The sequence below is a fragment of the Taeniopygia guttata genome, chromosome 5 (assembly GCF_048771995.1).
Source record: "Taeniopygia guttata chromosome 5, bTaeGut7.mat, whole genome shotgun sequence".
NCBI lineage: Eukaryota > Metazoa > Chordata > Aves > Passeriformes > Estrildidae > Taeniopygia > Taeniopygia guttata.
This window is the reverse complement of record NC_133030.1, coordinates 31110163-31127918: the sequence shown is the minus strand read 5'-3', so window position 1 is coordinate 31127918 and position 17756 is coordinate 31110163. Positions and strand designations below refer to the sequence as shown.

The 17756-nt window shown below is 47.9% G+C and overlaps 1 protein-coding gene across 9 annotated transcripts in view; it reads right to left on the bottom strand.

Annotated features, from left to right (window-relative positions):
* Nucleotides 1–1778: 1778 nt before the first annotated feature.
* SLC8A3 (solute carrier family 8 member A3) overlaps nt 1779–17756 on the bottom strand; it is a 112806-nt gene continuing 96828 nt past the window's right edge. For 6 of the 9 annotated variants that reach the window (XM_004174458.6, XM_072930076.1, XM_030274425.4 and 3 more), the window contains 5 exons: nt 14635–14652; nt 5880–6004; nt 5247–5346; nt 3907–4182; nt 1779–3589 (listed from right to left, as the gene is read on the bottom strand). In XM_004174458.6, coding sequence (XP_004174506.5) covers nt 3213–3589; nt 3907–4182; nt 5247–5346; nt 5880–6004; nt 14635–14652 — 896 coding nt within the window. In that variant the 3' untranslated portion in view covers nt 1779–3212. The remainder of the gene's footprint in view (nt 3590–3906; nt 4183–5246; nt 5347–5879; nt 6005–14634; nt 14653–17756) is intronic. The other 3 variants (XM_030274426.4, XM_030274427.4, XM_030274428.4) reach the window with 2 other exon arrangements.

Below are 17756 nucleotides of genomic sequence, written 5' to 3'. Positions count from 1 at the left end.
CTTTTGGGGGACAAGTGAGTGTCTCTTTGCCAAATTCTTCTTTATCCAAAGGCTGATTTTTGACCAGCACCCATGCAGTGCAGTATCACTAGGACAGCATAACCTGTGGGGTGCTGTGGGTGCCCTTTGTGGCAACAGTGATGGGAAGACAGCCAGAGGTACCACTGGCCCCACACAATGCATGGCCCTTGGACTACGTCCCCATACCATGGCAGGCCCCAGGGACAAAGCAGCTCCTTTGATCCTCTTGGCTTTTCCTTTGTGATATCAAGATGTGTTATTTACTCTCAACCACAGCAGTGAAGCAGGGGAGGAGGCAGAAAGGGAAGATGTGCAGTCCAAAACATGAGTGTTGCTGGGAGGGGCCAGCAGCTGTCATTGCAGGCTGCCAAGGGAAGCTGATGGGAGAAGCAAAGGGGAAAGATCATCAGCAACAGGAACAGCAGCAAAACCTCCTCTCTTCCAGCTAGACAGGGGCAAGGGTCCTCCCAGCAGCACCAAACCAGATGGCTGGGATGGTGGGGTGGGGGAGCAAACCAGCCAGAGCCATTGCAACCAAATTCAGGCAGCTGCCCCAAGGAAAAGAGAAGCAAGCAGATAGCTAGATCCAAAATGAAACAAAAGCTTCAGGAAAAAAAAAAAATCCTCAAAGGCACCAAACCTGTTGTGGTTTTTTTTTAGTTTGCATATTTTTTAATGGAGTAAAAAAAAAAAAAAAGGAACATGCCACAGATGTCAGCCTTGTGCAGATCACCCTTCTGCATGGAGGGCACCAGGGGCCCCATATTGTTCCCTCATGGCAGCCAGTCCTACCCCTGCACCCCTTCCCTGCAGTCAGCTGGAGAAGGAAGTGGATAAAAAGCACACGGTGGATATAGCACAAGCACAGAAGAAGAGCACAGCAGTACCCAGGCTGGGCTTTAGCCAGGGATGGCTATGCTGGCATGGGTAAAATAAAAGCTCAACAAACTCTGTACATCCCAATTAAAAACAGCAGAATAACAATCTCCTCTTGAGAGCTGCACATTAAACCCCCACAAAAACCATTTGGGGACTCTTGTACTTTTTTCTTTAGTGTTGCACATATGAGCTCTGGGGCTGATGGGCCATGTGGCAGTGGCAGCAGCTGCTCTTGGTGGCTGCTGGCACTACTGGAGCCAGAAGGACCAGCGAGCTCAGTGGGAGTCTCTTGGGGTCTCCTGGGGTCTCTTGCCCATATTTATCAGGCCCTTCCCCAAAGGCATGGCAAAGGGAGGGTTAGGAAGCAGGATCAGATACTTGTCAGCTTCAAACTCATTGTGGGCTCCCACCAACAAAGCTCCGTCTGCTCATCTGAGAAGGATCTCTCTTCTCTGCCTCATGTATACACATTTATATATAGATAGCCAATAAACATTTTGTATGAAAATAAATACTTCATCTGTGTTTTAAGAACTATCATTGCCGACATCTAGTCGCCTGCTATAATGTTACATCTTTTGTCCATGACAATCTTGTTCCCATTGCTTCTCCCCGAATCCATGGGCACCTCCTCCCTGTTTGCTGGGGCAGCCAAAAGCACTGCAGCAGGCAGAACTGTACCTTTTGGCAGCCCCTCTCTTACTTGCTGCCTCCCAAAGTTTGGCTTATTATAGGGAACTTGAAAATGGTTCCCTTTTACAGCACCTGTTTCATGATAGAAGAAATTATCTTCATCTCAAAAACACTTTACAAAGAGTAGGATTTTAACATTCTCTTACAGGGCTCTCAATTAAGAAATATATTTCTAGATAGCACTGTTTATATAGATATAGGTATAGTTTTTATTTATTTTATTACCAACCCAACATTTCAATTTGCAGCTGTTGATGAAACTCATGACATACTCTCATGGTGGTGGGTTTTTTTCTTCTTTATCCTTAAAAAGAAATGCATTTCAAATTAAAATAATGCTTTTTCTGTCTGTCTGGTGTTCCTAAAATGTACTTGAGATAACGTAGGAGTCCTGACATGGGTGGCAGTTTTTAAGCCCGTACCTGTCAATGGCCTGGAGACCACCAGCAAGGTGCAGGTGCTGTGAAAAATGGAGTAGCAATGGAATGGAAGGGCAGCCACACCACAGCTCTGGGTGGGATGGTGCTGGGAACATATGGGCATGCTATCCAGGTTCTCCTGAATTAATTTCCACCTCTGAGCAGGAGGACCACACAGCAAACGTGCCACCACCACCAGCCAAGGAGCTGGTGCTGCTTTCCCTGTCCCCCTTGCTCCCCCCAGGGCAGGACATTTCATTTCTTTAACAATTGTAAATAAACATAATTTTCTCTCCCTGCAGTACCACAGCTCAAAGTTAATTATACAAAGAGAAATGCCATAGTCAAAATATACATGACACGTATTGTATTAGAGGGTTGGGGGTTTTTTTCCTTCTTTTTTTCTTAGCCCAGGCAGGTGATTGAGATGCTACATGCTCCAGCTTTTGTCACTAAACTTGTGTGACTGTGTGTCTGTGGTTGTATTAAAAATATATCAGTCTTGTGATGTTCTTAAAAAAGAAAGAAATGGAAGGCGGCAGGGGAGGAAACGGGCAATAGTGAAAAAGTTTTCTGACTGTGTCACAGTCTTTTGTGGCTTCAGAAATACACGTGTTCAGTTCCAGCACTGACAGCAGCTTGAAGCTTTGAGTTTAACTTTTTAACATTTTTTGGATTAAGTAGTAAAAAAGGGAAAAAAATAAAAAGAATTGGCATGCTCCACCAGAACCAAAAAGCAACGAGCAAACAGAAAAAAAAAAAAAAAAGAAAAAAAACCCCCACAAATTCCTGAACCAGACTTCTGCAATTCTTAACCAGTAAAAATAAGGAAACATCTCCTTACAGTGGAGAGGTGCTCGGCAGGAAAGGAGATGACCCCCTATGGAAGAGGTGGCCTTTGGAGGTGGTTGAAATGTCATAATTTCATTGAATAGGGTCAGTGCCTGGGTTTATTGTGTTTTATTTCAACACTTGCCATTGTTGCTTTCTTTTGTACCATTTTTGGATGGGTTTTGTCTCTTTGTTTTTTCACTCTGTGATGGTTTTGCCCTTCTTGGCACGCAGCTGTCCGACCGTGTGGGCAGTGGCAGCCCCTGACAGATAGCCGTACCCTCCAGTGAAACTGCGCTTCCAGGACTGGTGTCCGGTGAGGTAACGGAGGAGGGGGTTCCTCCCCCGGCAGCACCATCCCTCCACCGCCTAAAACCCCTTGATGTAGCAATAGGCCTCCAGGGTGGCGAAGAGGATGTAGAGCAGCCAGAGGCTGACGAAGAGCAATGTTGTGGCCACTTTGCACCCTCGAGGGCCGCCCAGCTCCCCACCAAGGTGGGGTCGCCGGCGGTACAGGAGGACGCTGATGCAGATGAAGGCGAAGATGGTGAAGAGGGTGACGGAGAATGCCAGGGTGCCTGCTGACACCTGGAACTCCTGCCCCTGTGATGCCCAGTAGATCGCTGCCACTGACCACGCCAGCCCGATGCCCAGGAAGACGTTGACAGCGTTGCTGCCTGTGACGTTGGTGATGGAGGCATCAGCGTACATGTCCTGGATGGCTGCAGCTTTGCTGGCGAAGGTGTCTGGGATTGAGGAGGGAAAGAAAAATCACTGGGGGTCCAACAGGAGAAAAAGACAACCCTTCATGCCTGGGGGGACAAGGGTGGCTCAGGTATGTCACCAACCAAGTTAGGACATAGACCAAGAGGTGCACAATCCCCTCCTAGGTTCAGAGATCCCATGTTGCCACAAAACAAAGTGGAGACATTGCCTGGAGACAAGGCTTTGAGGATACCCTTCCAAGCCTGATCCCATCCCATAACAGAGCTTCTCCCCTGAAATAAGGAGCATCTCCAAAGGATTTACCTCCCACCCCATCCCCTCCTCATGTCCACTCCACCTGGTACAGAAGTGCCGAAGGCAACGAAGACAACGGCGGTCACGGAGTCCTTCAGGCCAATGGTGCAGCCAAAGTGGGAGGCGAGGTCACCGATGACGGCTGTGAGCATGCCGATGATGAGGATGGAGACAACAAAGCAGGCCCAGCCATTGCAGTACTCGGTGGGGGGCACGCAGGCAAACAACACCTTCCAGAAGACTGTCAGGAAGTGCATCACATAGTCAAAGCATGATGGCAGGCGCTCCTCACCAGACTCGTCCTCATCCTCATCACCTGCTGCAAACAACATGGAAGGAGAAGTCCAGCATTCATTCCATTGGGGCAGCTCGTGCTTGTCTCCTCCACCCCAAGGCTCCAGGGATTCTGCTCTACTGGGACAAGGTAGTGTGGTGCTGGACATGACAGTGAATTCAAGGCACACCAGGTCCTTCAGTGCTGGGTGAAGCTTGGCAAAAAGAATGTCCCCCTGCCACCCGAGAGCCCTCAGGACTGGGGAGTGATGTTGTGGGGTGTTGTACCCACAGAGGGGCAGGCCTGTCCCCGTCCATAGGCAGTCACACAGGAGGTAGTCAACCTGTGGAGATCACTGTTGAGTGGCATGAAGAAATTACACAGGCAAATGATTTTGGGCCACTACTTTTGGGCCAAAACTAGTGGAAAGTAATAGAACTGCAAAACTGGAGAGATCTTTTGATCCACCTGCTCCAGAGCACAGGCTGGGCCTTCCACTGCTTTCTATACAGCTGGGTGAAAAACACCCCTTTGGGGCAGATGCTAAACCAACCATCAAGGAAAGGTTCAGAAAGATGCCCAACTGCCATCAATGGCTTAGACGTGCCAAAAATACCTTCCCCACAACTGCCTGGCTCTGAAAGCAGGCAACAGCTGGCAAGTCTCTGGGCCTTTTCCTTCACCAGCTGCTGCCTCATGAGGCAACATCTCCAGTCTTCATGTCGTAACTCTCCCTGCCCCCAGGAACTCTACTGGCTATGGCAGGACATCTCCCATTAGGGGCTACCTACACTGGCCAGGATCCCAGCCAGGATGGGATTTTGCTGCCTGTACACTGCTCATCCGATCACCGAAGCAGCAGGAGCACTGCCAGCTGACGCAGCCTTTGAAAACTGGCCTTCTGGAGGGCTCTGCACTAGAAGGTGGATCTCCTGGGTTCCTCACTAATATACCTGCAAAAGCCCACTATATTTGGAGCAGAGGAGCTCTTTGGACTGGCTTTGCTGATGGGTCACCACGGCTGAGTATCCCTGACCAGGGAGATGCTGTCATTCCAGGATGCATGAATCCTGTGGATGTTCATATGGATTTTCTGATGTTCCCCTCACCTGCGCTCACAGTAATGGCCTCCATGAACTGGTCCCTCCAGGAATGTGTCCCTACAACCAAAGCCAGGTTTGTCTTCCGAATCAGCTTATCCACGGTACTCTGTTGTGGGAATAAAGATGCACAGCAATTAGACCAGCTGCTAGTGGACAAGAATGATCTTGCAGTGCACTCTGGTCTCACAAACCCTTTCCAAACTATGCAAGTGTCACAAGCACTCTCCTACCCATTAGATTAGGCCATGACTAGAGTTGAGACCACCCTCTTACTGGACTGGCTAATCCAGACCTCACCAGAGCCTGCTTGTTTGCCACACCTCAATCCTGATAAGATTCTTTCTTCCCTCAACCCTGCCTCACCAGAGACAGCTTTGCTCCTGCATCCTCCTGCCCACTGGCTTCTTCTGCTTCCAGCAGGGCCTTCTTGCCTTTCTCCCTCCACCCCCACCAACCAGCAGCTGCTACTTTTGACACTTCTTGTAGACTTCACACACCTTTTACTGCATTACATACTTCTTTTCCTCTCTCAACAGCCATTTTCCTGCACATGCTGCCCCCTCAGTCCTGCTCTCCAAGGCTGCTCAACAGTGCCACATGGCTTTCCCCTCCTGGAGGACCCCTAGGACACCTACTGACCTTGAACTCATAGGACTCCTCAATGATGACTTCCAGTTTGGGGTGCTCGCCAAGTATTGGTTTGCCCATCTCTGCAATTCTCTTGGCTTCCTCCTCTTCAACTGTCATCTTCCTCTCAGCCACCTCTGTGAAAGCAAGGCCAACACCAAGCTGTGGGCAGCAGCCCTGGACCTCCAGGACACCATGGGGGCTTGTCTGCAGTGCCTGAGCATGGGCTTCTGCAGTGCCTGAGCATGGGCTTCTGCAGTGCCCTCACAGCTTGCTAGGCTCACACAGCAGTTTGGGGGGCAGTGGTGGAGTGTTGGACCACAGAAACAAAGAACCAAGATTTTTGAATATCAGTTACCAAGAACATAGGCAACGTGTTTTTAATTTATTAACAAAAAAGCCCTTGAATGTTTCTTCAGTCTGCACTGGTGCTCTCAGTTGACACACGCTCTCCCATCACCCCTGCAGCAGCCACAGTTTTGGGGAGGGCGAGGTACCAAATCATTCTGCCATTTGGCAGAAGCACCCTTTAAGACACTTCTAACACCCTGACATGCTCCCTCATTTGAATTAACAAGCGACAGAGCCTTTTTCCCCCCCTTTGAGTAGAAAATCGTGGTTGGGTCCTTGTGCAACTCAGTGCTTGATCTAACACTCAGACACACACAGTCACAACCACATGTAAACCACACATGCATTGGAAACATGAACAAGAAGTAATGAAACAAGTAGTTTTTTCCATTCATAATACTCTGATGGTGCTAAGGCACTGGAACAGGTTGTCCAGAGAAAATGTGAATACCATGTACCTGGAAGTTCAAGACTAGGTTGGATGTGGTGTTTGAGCAACTTAGGGACAGGCGTCCCATGGGAGTAGGGTTGAAACCAGATGATCTTTAAGATTCCTTCCAATATATTCCATTCTGTAATTCCATATTTAGTTTCTGCTGAAGGAAACTAAACCAAGACCCTGGGTCAGCAGCATGCTGAGATGACCCTGTATCAGGCTCAATCTTGCTGATGACCCAGCTAACCCGGCAAGATGCCTCAAGAGGGTTCTGGTTGCCCAGATGGGAAGGAGAATCCCAAGCAGCTGGAATGGTGCCTAGGCCTGGCCCAGGTCTCCTCTTCTACCCACATGCCTAAGTGCAGGAAGATGCTGATGGGCTCTCTGTAAAACTGAGATCTCAAGAAAGAGGCTGTGTTTCCCCTGGCTTTCCTGTGCCTCACCAGTCAGGGTGTACGAGCTGCAATACAGGGCCCAGCTGAGCCTGGGAGTATGAGCTGAAGCTCTTTAGAACCTGGGAAGGCATATCACAAAGGCAGAGCATCTTGTTCTGGCTAAGCAGTGGGTCAGATGTTACCTGATGTTTCCTGCAGAGGTTACAAATGCCCAGGTAATGCCTCAGATGTGATTCATCTCATGTGGACTCCAGCAGATCTCATACTTCACACTAAAACTCACATAGAAATTATGCAGTGAAATCTATTTATAAACTCTGACTTCTCTCTTCATCTGCCTGGTTAGATTGACTGCAAAGACTGTAAGCCTTGCAAGACCTTCAGAGTTTATAAAACATAACTCCTGTGGCAGGTGACATTATTATAACCCATCACAGAAACAGGAAAGTTGCATCCATCATTTAAAATCAATGATGTACATCAAAACCATCACTGCCTAGCTCCAAGACAGCATCGTCTGGATTTAGGAATCCCTGCAAGTTTAGAAAAAAATTACACAGACAGAGAACAGCATCTGGAGAAGAAGAAGGGCAATGTAGGATGCTGGGGGATGCAGGGGACACACTTTTTCACTGCAAGGGTAGTTAAGCATTGGAATGGGCCGCCCAGGAAGGTAGTGGAGTGACCATACCTGGAAGAGATCAAGAAATGACTAGACGCGGCACTTAGTGCTATGGTTTAGTTGACATGGTGCTGTTTGGTCAAAGGTTAGACACAATGATCTTGGAGGTCTTTTCTAACCTTAATGATTCTATGATTCTATGATTCTTTGAAAATGTTCTGCTTTACACTACACTTGGAGGCATGAACTGATGATTATCAAGAACAAGATGCAAGGTATTCACTGGAACAAGGAGTCAGATATCATGTACATCTCTTCTTCTAAGACACATAAAACAAGAAAGTCCTGTGTCTTGCTCTGCCTAGGAGTGTGTGAAGATAAGCTGTGTCCATGATGAAAATGCAGGTGCTCACACATCAGTTGCCGTAGCACGTGTGACGTGACTTTGCTCCTGTTTGAGCTCCACATAACATGAAAGTCAGGGGTGAAGGCACCCTCAGCTCCACAAAACCCAGCTTGGCAGATGAGGTTGAGCACATGCTGACACGTGCTGACAGTACAGACGTGAGCAAAAGCACTACAGCCATCCCAGCAGGGTTGCAAAGCCCAGACTTGGTGAGAGTCTGACTCACTACAAGCTTCCCTGGAATAAATACATCCGAAAATCTGCGGTCACAGTTGGCGGCACAGTCCCTTAGGCTCCTGCCTGCTAGCTGCAGTTGGAGAGTGCAGAAAGCAAATGTCTGGAATCTGAGGAAATGCTCTGAAAATCGGGAATATCAGGCAGCATTTCCTCAGCTTAACAACTCCAGGAGAAATGATGCAATGAAACCTCAATCCCCAATCCAACTGATTCGACAAAAGCCTTTGGCTTGGTAAGAGAACATAGAGAGAGTCTCACACAAATGTTATGCCTCTAGGCAAGGCTGAACTGCAGGCAGGTCTGTAGGCACATGTAGTGCAGCAAGTTTTCCTATCTCCATAGGAAATGGTATCCAACACAGCTTTATCCCAGAACCTGGCATCTTGCTTATGCTAGTTTATGTACTTGTATCAGGCAGGACAGTGAGAGATGTGAATCCCTCCCTGAGGAGGAAGATCTCCTGCGTCTCTTCTCTGTGTGTGCCACATCCAGGGCTGTTGGCCAGGCTGCATGGGAATGCCCGAGTTCATGGGACCTTGCATCTTCTAGCATGTGGCTTTGTTGTCTCTGCAAGCCGCCTGCAGATCACCGACTGATGCAGCAACCAAGGCAATCACTTGTCAGGCAGCTCTTAGAGTAAATCAAGCAACACAACCATGTCCAAGAGTGTCTGTCAGCCTAGAATCTAGATGCTAGCATGGGACTGAATACCCCACAAAGTGAAGGTGGTGGGAGTCCTGCTATTCCAGAAGGCACTTGCCAGCAGATTAAGCGTCACCAGAGGCACCTTCAAGTCCTAGGTAAGCCACTTGGAGTGAACAGACAAGCTGGCCAACAATGGAGACCTTCAGCCTACTGAAAGCACACCCACTGAGACATGAATAATGGAGGCCCTGATGTCACCTCCTCTTCCACGTGTACAGAGAACTGGGGGTGCGACAGAAGAACATGGGCACCCAAGGGCATCCTGTGGGGACAGATGATTGAACATGATTAATAGTGGAAGCTTTTGGATAAGGAAGAAAGAAGGTAATTCCTTAATGTCTCATTAAAATGCAGTCACGTTTGTGAACATGCAACAGGAAAGCAAAGCACAGAAACCTAACCTAAACCTGAATTTCAAAGGTGCAGCTGAAAACATTTAAGCTGCCATTGTATTTTCACTGAGGCCCCATACTAATGTAGGAGGAAAACACAAGACTCCCGTGTCAGTACTGTGCTGGATCTTGCTCAATGCACTCATGCAAGTGACCCATAGGTGCTAAATACCAGGCTGCTGCCTGTCCTCGGAAATTAAGGCAGTGGCAGGAAGGACAAATTTAGGAGCCCAGCTGATATTTCTTCTCCTGAACCTATACTTGCCATACAGTTAAGGTGGGGAGCTAAGGACCTTCAAAGAGCAATATGAAGCACCTACATGATTCCACCAATTCTGCCCACCTACTGTTTAGGACACATGAGCGTCTTGTGGTGGGAGGATCTCAGTGTCAACCTCAGCAAAACACCAGATCCCATCCTAAGCCTGCTCCAGGCCTGTTGGGTCTGCGTGTCTCAATGGGATGCTGAGGGCTGAGTTGAGCCTGTGTGCACTGACCCAACAGCTGAGAACAAATAAACTCTTGCAAAAAACCCAGTGGCAGAGAGCAATCCCAATGCTCCAGCATTTCAGGGAAGCACTTCAGCCAGCACAGGGTGCACCAGCCTGCCTGTAGAGCCACAGGAGATTGCTAATCTCGCTTGCTTCCATCAATCCTTGTAACCTGTCAGGCTTCTCGCTTGCAGCAAGCGTGAAACATGCTCCCACACAGTCTGGTTGGTGTAGGGCTGGGTCTTGGAGGGCTCCTCCCGAAAGTAAGAGACAGGACATTTGTGATGTGTGTCACACATCACCCCAGTATGGCAGCCGGCAAAGAAAACTACCAAGGGCTGAGGTAAATAAAACACAAAGTAAAGGGGGAGTGAGAATGGGGGGGGGGGGGATGTATGTATGTTGGGAGAGAGATTTTAATTTGGAAGGTCAAGTCTGTCAAGGTGAATGCTGCCAAGCTGCAGCTTAATTATTAACTAGCCTGATTTCTGTTTGTATCTGCATCAGTACCTACTTTTCAATGCGGATTGCACCCTGGACTCCCTGCTGTCAACTCCAATTAAGCCTGATAAGGTCTGGCTGTGCGTATAGAGAACAGAGCTTGCCAGGATCTTCTGGGCTGTCTCCACCTCCTCCCTGGGAAGGAGAAGGTGGCCAGAAAGGGGTCCCCTAGACCCTGTCTGCTCTGGCACCTAGGTATGTGTTACTATTGAGTATTAGGGACCTCTCTGGGCTGCAGGAGCACACACAGGCTGCTGAGGCCAGGCAAGCTGAGGCTGCTGTGCCATCTGCTGAACCAAGGTACTTTGCTCCTGGTGCCAGGGAGCCAATGAATTAGAAAGAATATGCTACAAGCAGGTGAGACAACAGGTCTGGTAAAATCAAAGGCTGGGTGGGAGAAATGAGGATGAAGTACACTTTTGCTTAGGCTGTAGCAAAGCCACAGCTGATACCCTCTAGGTGCTGGACTGTGCAGGAAGCAAGAAGTTCTCAGATAAACCACTCCACACTCTCATTCTGCTTTGTTCAGACCCTTAAAGCTATGACAGACCAGGGGGCTGAGCAGCTCCTAGTTATGGTCCTGCCACTGCTATGCCCAGCAGCCCTGGGCAAGTCTTTGCCATGCTCACTGCTCAGCTTTCACCCCACGTCCATCTCAGTCTCTGTCTCTCAACTTACATCTGCAGAGCCATCCCAAGACTTGAGCTGCAGCGATCTGCAAAGTACTTTCAGATCTGCACATGACAGGCCATTACTTGGAGTCAAAATACTGTAAGCATATCCACTCCTCATTGTATTTCTTCCAGGGAAAGGGGAGCACTGAGCTGTGTCCCCACATCCTGCATTGCTTTCCCACTCAACCTCCTTCAGACTGGGAGGGATCAAACGGGAACTCGACATTGTCTGTGGCCTCTTGGACACATTATAAATCAAAGTTAGATAAAGTCCATTTCTATGGTGTAATCTGGCCACTGCATCTTTTGAGCTGAAGCAGGCAATGGGAAGGCCCTGTAACACCATCAGAGAGGTAGATACTCATCACCTAGGCAATGCTGCAAGACTACCAAGCAACCATGGACTAGTTTGTATTCCCTGACACTTGCTGAATAAATTGGACTAAACCCAGCAATGTAATCATGAAAGATTGCTATGAAGGCCATTTCACACTCCTCAAGCTGTCCTGCCTCCATCCATTTCTGGAGTGGGCATGTATCTGTATGAAGGTCACCCCTTTTGGAGACCATGCTGCTAGGAAGAAATTAAAACAACAATTAAAATAGGATCTTTTGTTGTTGTGGCTTAATAAAATATAATCCTGGCTAAACAAAGTAAATAGTGAGCATGAATTAGCTCCTCCCTCCAGCACATGGTCAAGCTGTCAATCACAAGTGGAGACGACTTCTGGCTAAAAGACACTCTGGCTTTGGATATTAGCATATGGCTATACCCTTTACAGAAGCACATGGCCACATACAAGCACTGGCAGCTTAGGCTGCTTTCTAAAATGTAAGGAATCTGCTTACTTAGCCCTGAAAGCTATTTTTGAGACGTGATACATCCCATATATATGCCCAGCATTCCTTAATGGTAACTGGGAAATGATGCACATTCATAAGAGGGAAGCTAAGGCACAGGGCTGGGAACTGAGCATTATTCCACTTCTTGAGATTGCTGCTGACATGACCATCCCTGACTGGCCAGACAACTGGCCTCTCTGCTCCTCAGTCCTTCCCACTGCTAAGTGGACATGGAAGTTTTAATGCATAAATAAATAAATATATTGAGAAATATTTTCCTTGAACTGGATGAGTATATAGAAATTATTATATAGAAGTATCTACTATTTAGATCATTCCATAGCCCTTTAAAGATCTAGATCACTTGAGCCCAAGAACTTTCAAGCAAAGGCTGCACTCAAGCTTTCAGTGACTTTTGCAAAGGCTGGAAAGACCTTGAGAACAGCTCTTCCACTGCTGGCAAAGGCAGGGACAACTGGAGTACCTTTACCCTTTGGTATCAAATATTTCCCTGTATAAACAATATACAGAGAGATCATTGCCAGTGTCAAAACAGGAGGTTAAAAAAGCCCTCAGACTGTCAAGTCTCTCCACAGCTATGCCATACTACTCTGAAGCCTGAACAGTTGGCACTGGACATGTGGACAAGTGTTGCATGGCCTTGCAAATCTGGCTCAGAGAGAGATGAAATTTGGAAGAAATAAATGCTGAGCAGAACTGGTGCCCTGCCCAATTACTTCACCTTGTGTAAAATTCACAACCCCGTTTTCCTTGGGAGAGCCCTGCAAGGCCAGGGGTCCAAAGTCAGGATCCCTCATTTCTTCCCAGGTAAGGGCATTTCACACTTTCTGTGAAGATAAGGGATCTCTCTTGTGAGCATGGGCTGTGCAGCTGCTGGCCCTGCAGGGGCCGCTGAAGTGGTGCCATGGGAAGGGAATGCCCCTGGGCTGCAGAAGAGAGTCAGAACACCCAGCAGTCCCAGGGACACATCCCCAGAATGGGATGCTGCCCAGAAAGAGCTGTCCAAGCTGCTCTAGGAGGCAAGGGCAGTGCAGGACTGTTGGATTCCACTGGAACATTCAATAATGCAGTTTTTAAACAAAGATTCCCATGTGCTGGTGTAACCTAAATCTAACATGACATGGACTAAACGAGGACGTTGCTTCTCTCCCCACTGATTAGCTGTGATTGCTGCTGAGTGACACTCCAGCACGTGCCTGCTTGCTGGCCTGCTGCTGGATTGAAGCATATGTGGGGGCCAAGCACCATGAGCCCAACACATGTCACATAGACAGAGAGCACCCTGAGGCAGCTCAGCAAGGGGGGCAACCCAGGGACCCCTCACCAGACAGACAGGAGGCTCTCCCTTATGAACTGAAAAGTAACTTTTCATAGCTGGTGACCAAGCTCTCCAATAACAGCTGCCAAAAGCAATCAGGCTGGATCAAAACAGAGGGAGGAAAGTTATGTTCTTTTAATACGAATTATGTGGTTCCTGGGGTTCTGATCATATTAGGCAGCTACTGAATTAAAGCAATGAAATTACTGGGAAGGAGGCTGTGCTCAACTTATTTCCAGTCCTCCTAGATCTGAAAAGGTAACAAAAGAAACCGTCCAAACAATTCCAAGGAGTTTTCCATAAACACTCTAAGCTGGTATTTGGGAACTGGGGATTTCTGCCTGCCACTGGCAATTTTCTAATTAGTCCAACAGCCAACGGGTTCAGGACATCCCCTGTGCAGCAGATTTGGCATCCTCCAAAAAGGGGCGAGACTGAAGCCTGCGTGGCAGATGCTGCTCCTTGGATTTGCAGCACAGCTCAGGCATCATGAACGCTTTGGATTTCAGCTCTACTCACAAACCTGTGGGATTTTGAGCTCCTCTCTGCACCCTCGATGCTCACCCTTATCTTTCAAGAAACGCTTCTTTAGTGGAAATTCAACAGTAAGCACATCTGGAATTGAAGGAATAACCACAATACAGGAGGCATACACTGCACCACAGTGGGATAAAGTGACGTCAGTGAAATGGGGATTTCCGGCAAGGAAGAGGGGCTCTGCATTAACACACATGAAATCCTGACACAGGGACAGGAGATGCAGAGTACAGAACCAGAGCTGAGGGTGAGGAGGGAAATGGTGCTGATCATATTCTGGTAGTACTGTTCTGGTGCTTGGCACACCCTGGGGACCCCCTAGGAAGGGAGTTGAGAGCACACGGGTGAAGGCACTGAGGAGTGACATGTGACCCTCCATGGGAAGGGGACACCTGCACAACCTCGTACCCTTGTCCACCCCAGGCAACACTGTCCCACACTCCAGAAATGCCACCTCCCTGCAGAAATCCTCATCTTCCCCAGTGCATCAGCACAACCCAAGCATCAGAGTTGCCTAAAGAGAGGCTTGAGTCACAGCTTCAGACCAGGTATAACTGCATGGTGTTGCTTTGCAACTCTGTCTGGATCATTTCCCCGAAACAGCAAGGAAAAATCTGGAATATGGGAAATGCTCTTAGATGTCAATCAATCAATCAATCAATCAATCAATCAATCAATCACTGTTATTTTCTTAATTGTACTGCTCTTAACTAGTTCATGCTAGACACAAATATCATGAACTGAAATGTCTACAAAACAAAAACAAGCAGGGAGGATCTGACTAAAACGGACAAAAAGAGAGCCAGAACAACCAGAGGAAAGGAGAAAAAACACTTACCTTGTGTGAGCAGTAGGGCTGTGGAGAGAGAAGAACATGAGAAAGACAGAGAGAGAGGAAAAAAAAAGAGTGAAAAAGTTAATATCCAACAGGAAAAAGCTGTTTTGCAGATGATGGCTGTCAGTGAGCAATGGACATGGTGCAAGGCAGCGTGCAAGCTCACTAGGGCTGCATGTTGGGCACAGGCTGGGGAGTGGACACCACAGCAGCAAGATGGAGAGGAGACTGGGGTGCTCCAGTGAGCACCACGGCACTGGCTCCCCAGAGTCACCCCTTCCCCCCCAACAAAGGCAAAGGGATGGGATGCAGTGGGGGAGAAGTGGCAAGAAGGGAAAGGGAAAGGGGGGAAGGAGGACAGTTACACTTGCCACTGGGCCTGACACAAGCCAAACTGACCCAAAGGTATGGAAGGTGCTCCCACCTAAGCTGGGTATGTGTGGTTGTGGCAGGGCTTGGCACAACTGAGGAGCCCAAATAAACCTGTAGGTATTGAGAAGCGAAGGCGATGGGCAGCTAACTGAGAAGAGCAGCATCAGAGGGAGGCATTGATTAAACAGATGGCCAACAGTGTCAAAAGGGGCAGGGGGTAACATGGCCATGCATCATCCCTCAGGATGATGCCCTGCTCCCCTACACCTATCCCACACCCCACAGGTACCACTTTCAGAGAATCAGGTTGTCTAGAGGAGCACAGGCACATGCAGAGCATCACTGTTTGAGTCCTCCTGGATCTCTTTGTTCCAAATTGTTGGTCTGCCTGACAGCGCTGCATGGACACAGGCCATGCAACATCACCATAGTGGGATGCAACTGCCAGTCAGGAAATGTGACTTCATGGTCTCAGGAAATGTGACTGCATGGTACTCTGAGATTTGAGATGGAAGGAAAAGAGGAGAAAGGAACTTAAGTCCTAGCAAGGGATGACCTTACCCTAGCTCTCCATACAGACACAGCCCAGCCCCTTTGGGCAGTGACCTCCTGACCCTCTCCTCTCTTGATCTCTCCACGCCCCAGAGCTGTCACAAAGAAACATATGGCTGGATCCCTCTTAAGTGTAACCCACAGGCAGCCACAGCTTACATCCAGGTATCAAACCAGCTACAGCAGAGTCCATATAGCAAAAAAACTCAAACACTCTTTGAGAGGTGTCAAGCACCAAGTCTGTGCCTTAGCTTTAAATTCTACTTGTCTTTCAAACAGCAAACCAATCCCCAAAGGCTGGATTGCATGTGGTGACAGTGTTGTAATTACTAATACTTATTATCATGCACTTTTAGTCTCAGAAGTTTAAATCTCTGTACAGAGTCAGTATGATCAGCCCTATCTGACAGATGGTGAAGCAAGCAAAAAGAAGCTAAAGGGAACATTTTGCTAACTCAGAAGTGGGCTAGAGTCCAGAAGTGCTAATTTTCCCAGACTTGCTGGTTTGGGCCTCTGAAAAGCAGGCACTTTCATATAAATGCACTTAATTGTATCTGTGCCATTTAAAAGTGATTTCCTAAGCAATTTATCAAAGGTTGCACAGCACATCCATGGCAGAGCCAGAGAAACTAATCCTGAGTCCTGACACCCAGTTACTTCCTTGCTCTTTTGAGCAACAACCATGGGCTCAGCCTTCCCAACTGCCTGCAGAGAAACACTGACCAAGTCAAGATCTTCATCCAGTGATCTGTCTCCTCAACTGGAAGAACTGTGGGCAACCCAAGAGATCTTCCTTGTCCATGCAGGCAGGTAGAGGCACAGTGAAAGGTGAAATGAAGAGGCTCCTTGCTGAGTACATTCTGCATTAAGTACAGTGCCACTGAGCCACAAGATGCAAAGGGATGTTTGCTCTGCCTGCACCACCTCCTGTCATTCACACACCTCTCCTTGAAGTCTCCAACAGGCTCATCAGTACCCCTGGTAGCATAAATCTGGAATTTCCTTGTAGCTCTGTCCTGCTGCAGTTCATGCTGTCATGTGACCTTCTTACTGTTCCATGGTCTTCTGGTTGTCCAGTCAATGTATAGAAATTTAATTTGCCTTTTGCAATTACAAGCATTAGTACAATGGGTGGATGGTGTTCAAATGTAATATAATGAAATATTACTGGGACTCTAAGCTACTGTGACTATTAAAAAAAGCCATAGCTTCCTCATGTTTTTTAAAACTGTTCTTATACTGCTCTGGGATTTGAGTTTATTTTTTTCCCCATTTGCTTGTGAGCCTGAAAAAGAACAATTTTTCTCCCTTTCACTTATGATATGATACATGAATATTTGAAGAAGCCTATAAAGCTATGAATGAAACATCAAGAATACAGCATGCAGAAAGCCAAGGCATTATTTTATCTTTATATTTCTGAGTGAATGCTGTGCATGCAAGCAAGAAAATGATTTCACGGACTAAAGCTTTCTTCCTGCACACACATCTGCTAATGTGCCCTTAACCCTGACCTGTAATGTTTCCTGACAGCCCATCTGGGGATGCTGTACCTGTACCAGCCTCACTGATGGCCTCTGTGCTATTCCCATCCCACAAGTCTCCCTCCACTCTCCCCAGCCTGGGCTGCATCCCTCCAGTCCTCCCCAGGGCACCTCTCCCTCTCCTGCACTGCTGCTCTGCACATCACGCTCCTCATGGGGCCAAGCCAGGCCACCTCACTGCTCTTGGCATTTCAGGTAGTCTCAGAGGCTTAACATGTGTACTCTTACAGGGAACTGCTAAAATTAGCTCCACAGCCAAATCCAAAATAGCAGTCCCAAGTATCCCTTACCTAACCCTTGCATGGTGTGACTGTGGACAAACACGTGTGCCTGCAGATCAGGGGGCTGTGATGCTGACTCACCCAGGAGGACCCAAAGCCTTTAGCTCTGGATCCCTGTTCCTCCTTCACTGGGGTTTCTCTGCCCTGAAGGCTTGGTTTTGACTAGATGAAGTCAAAATTGCATGCATGAACTCTGCTTCCCTTGCCACCACTGAAAATTGACAATTTAGACATGAATTTTAAAAAGCTACTAAAAATCTGTTTACTAATAAGCCATTAAATCTGCATGTTTTTGGTACATTTTGAGGTCAAATTCTGCTGTGACATGCATGTTGGTGTGGGTTACAGATCAGGAATTTCATTACCTCCTGCTTTA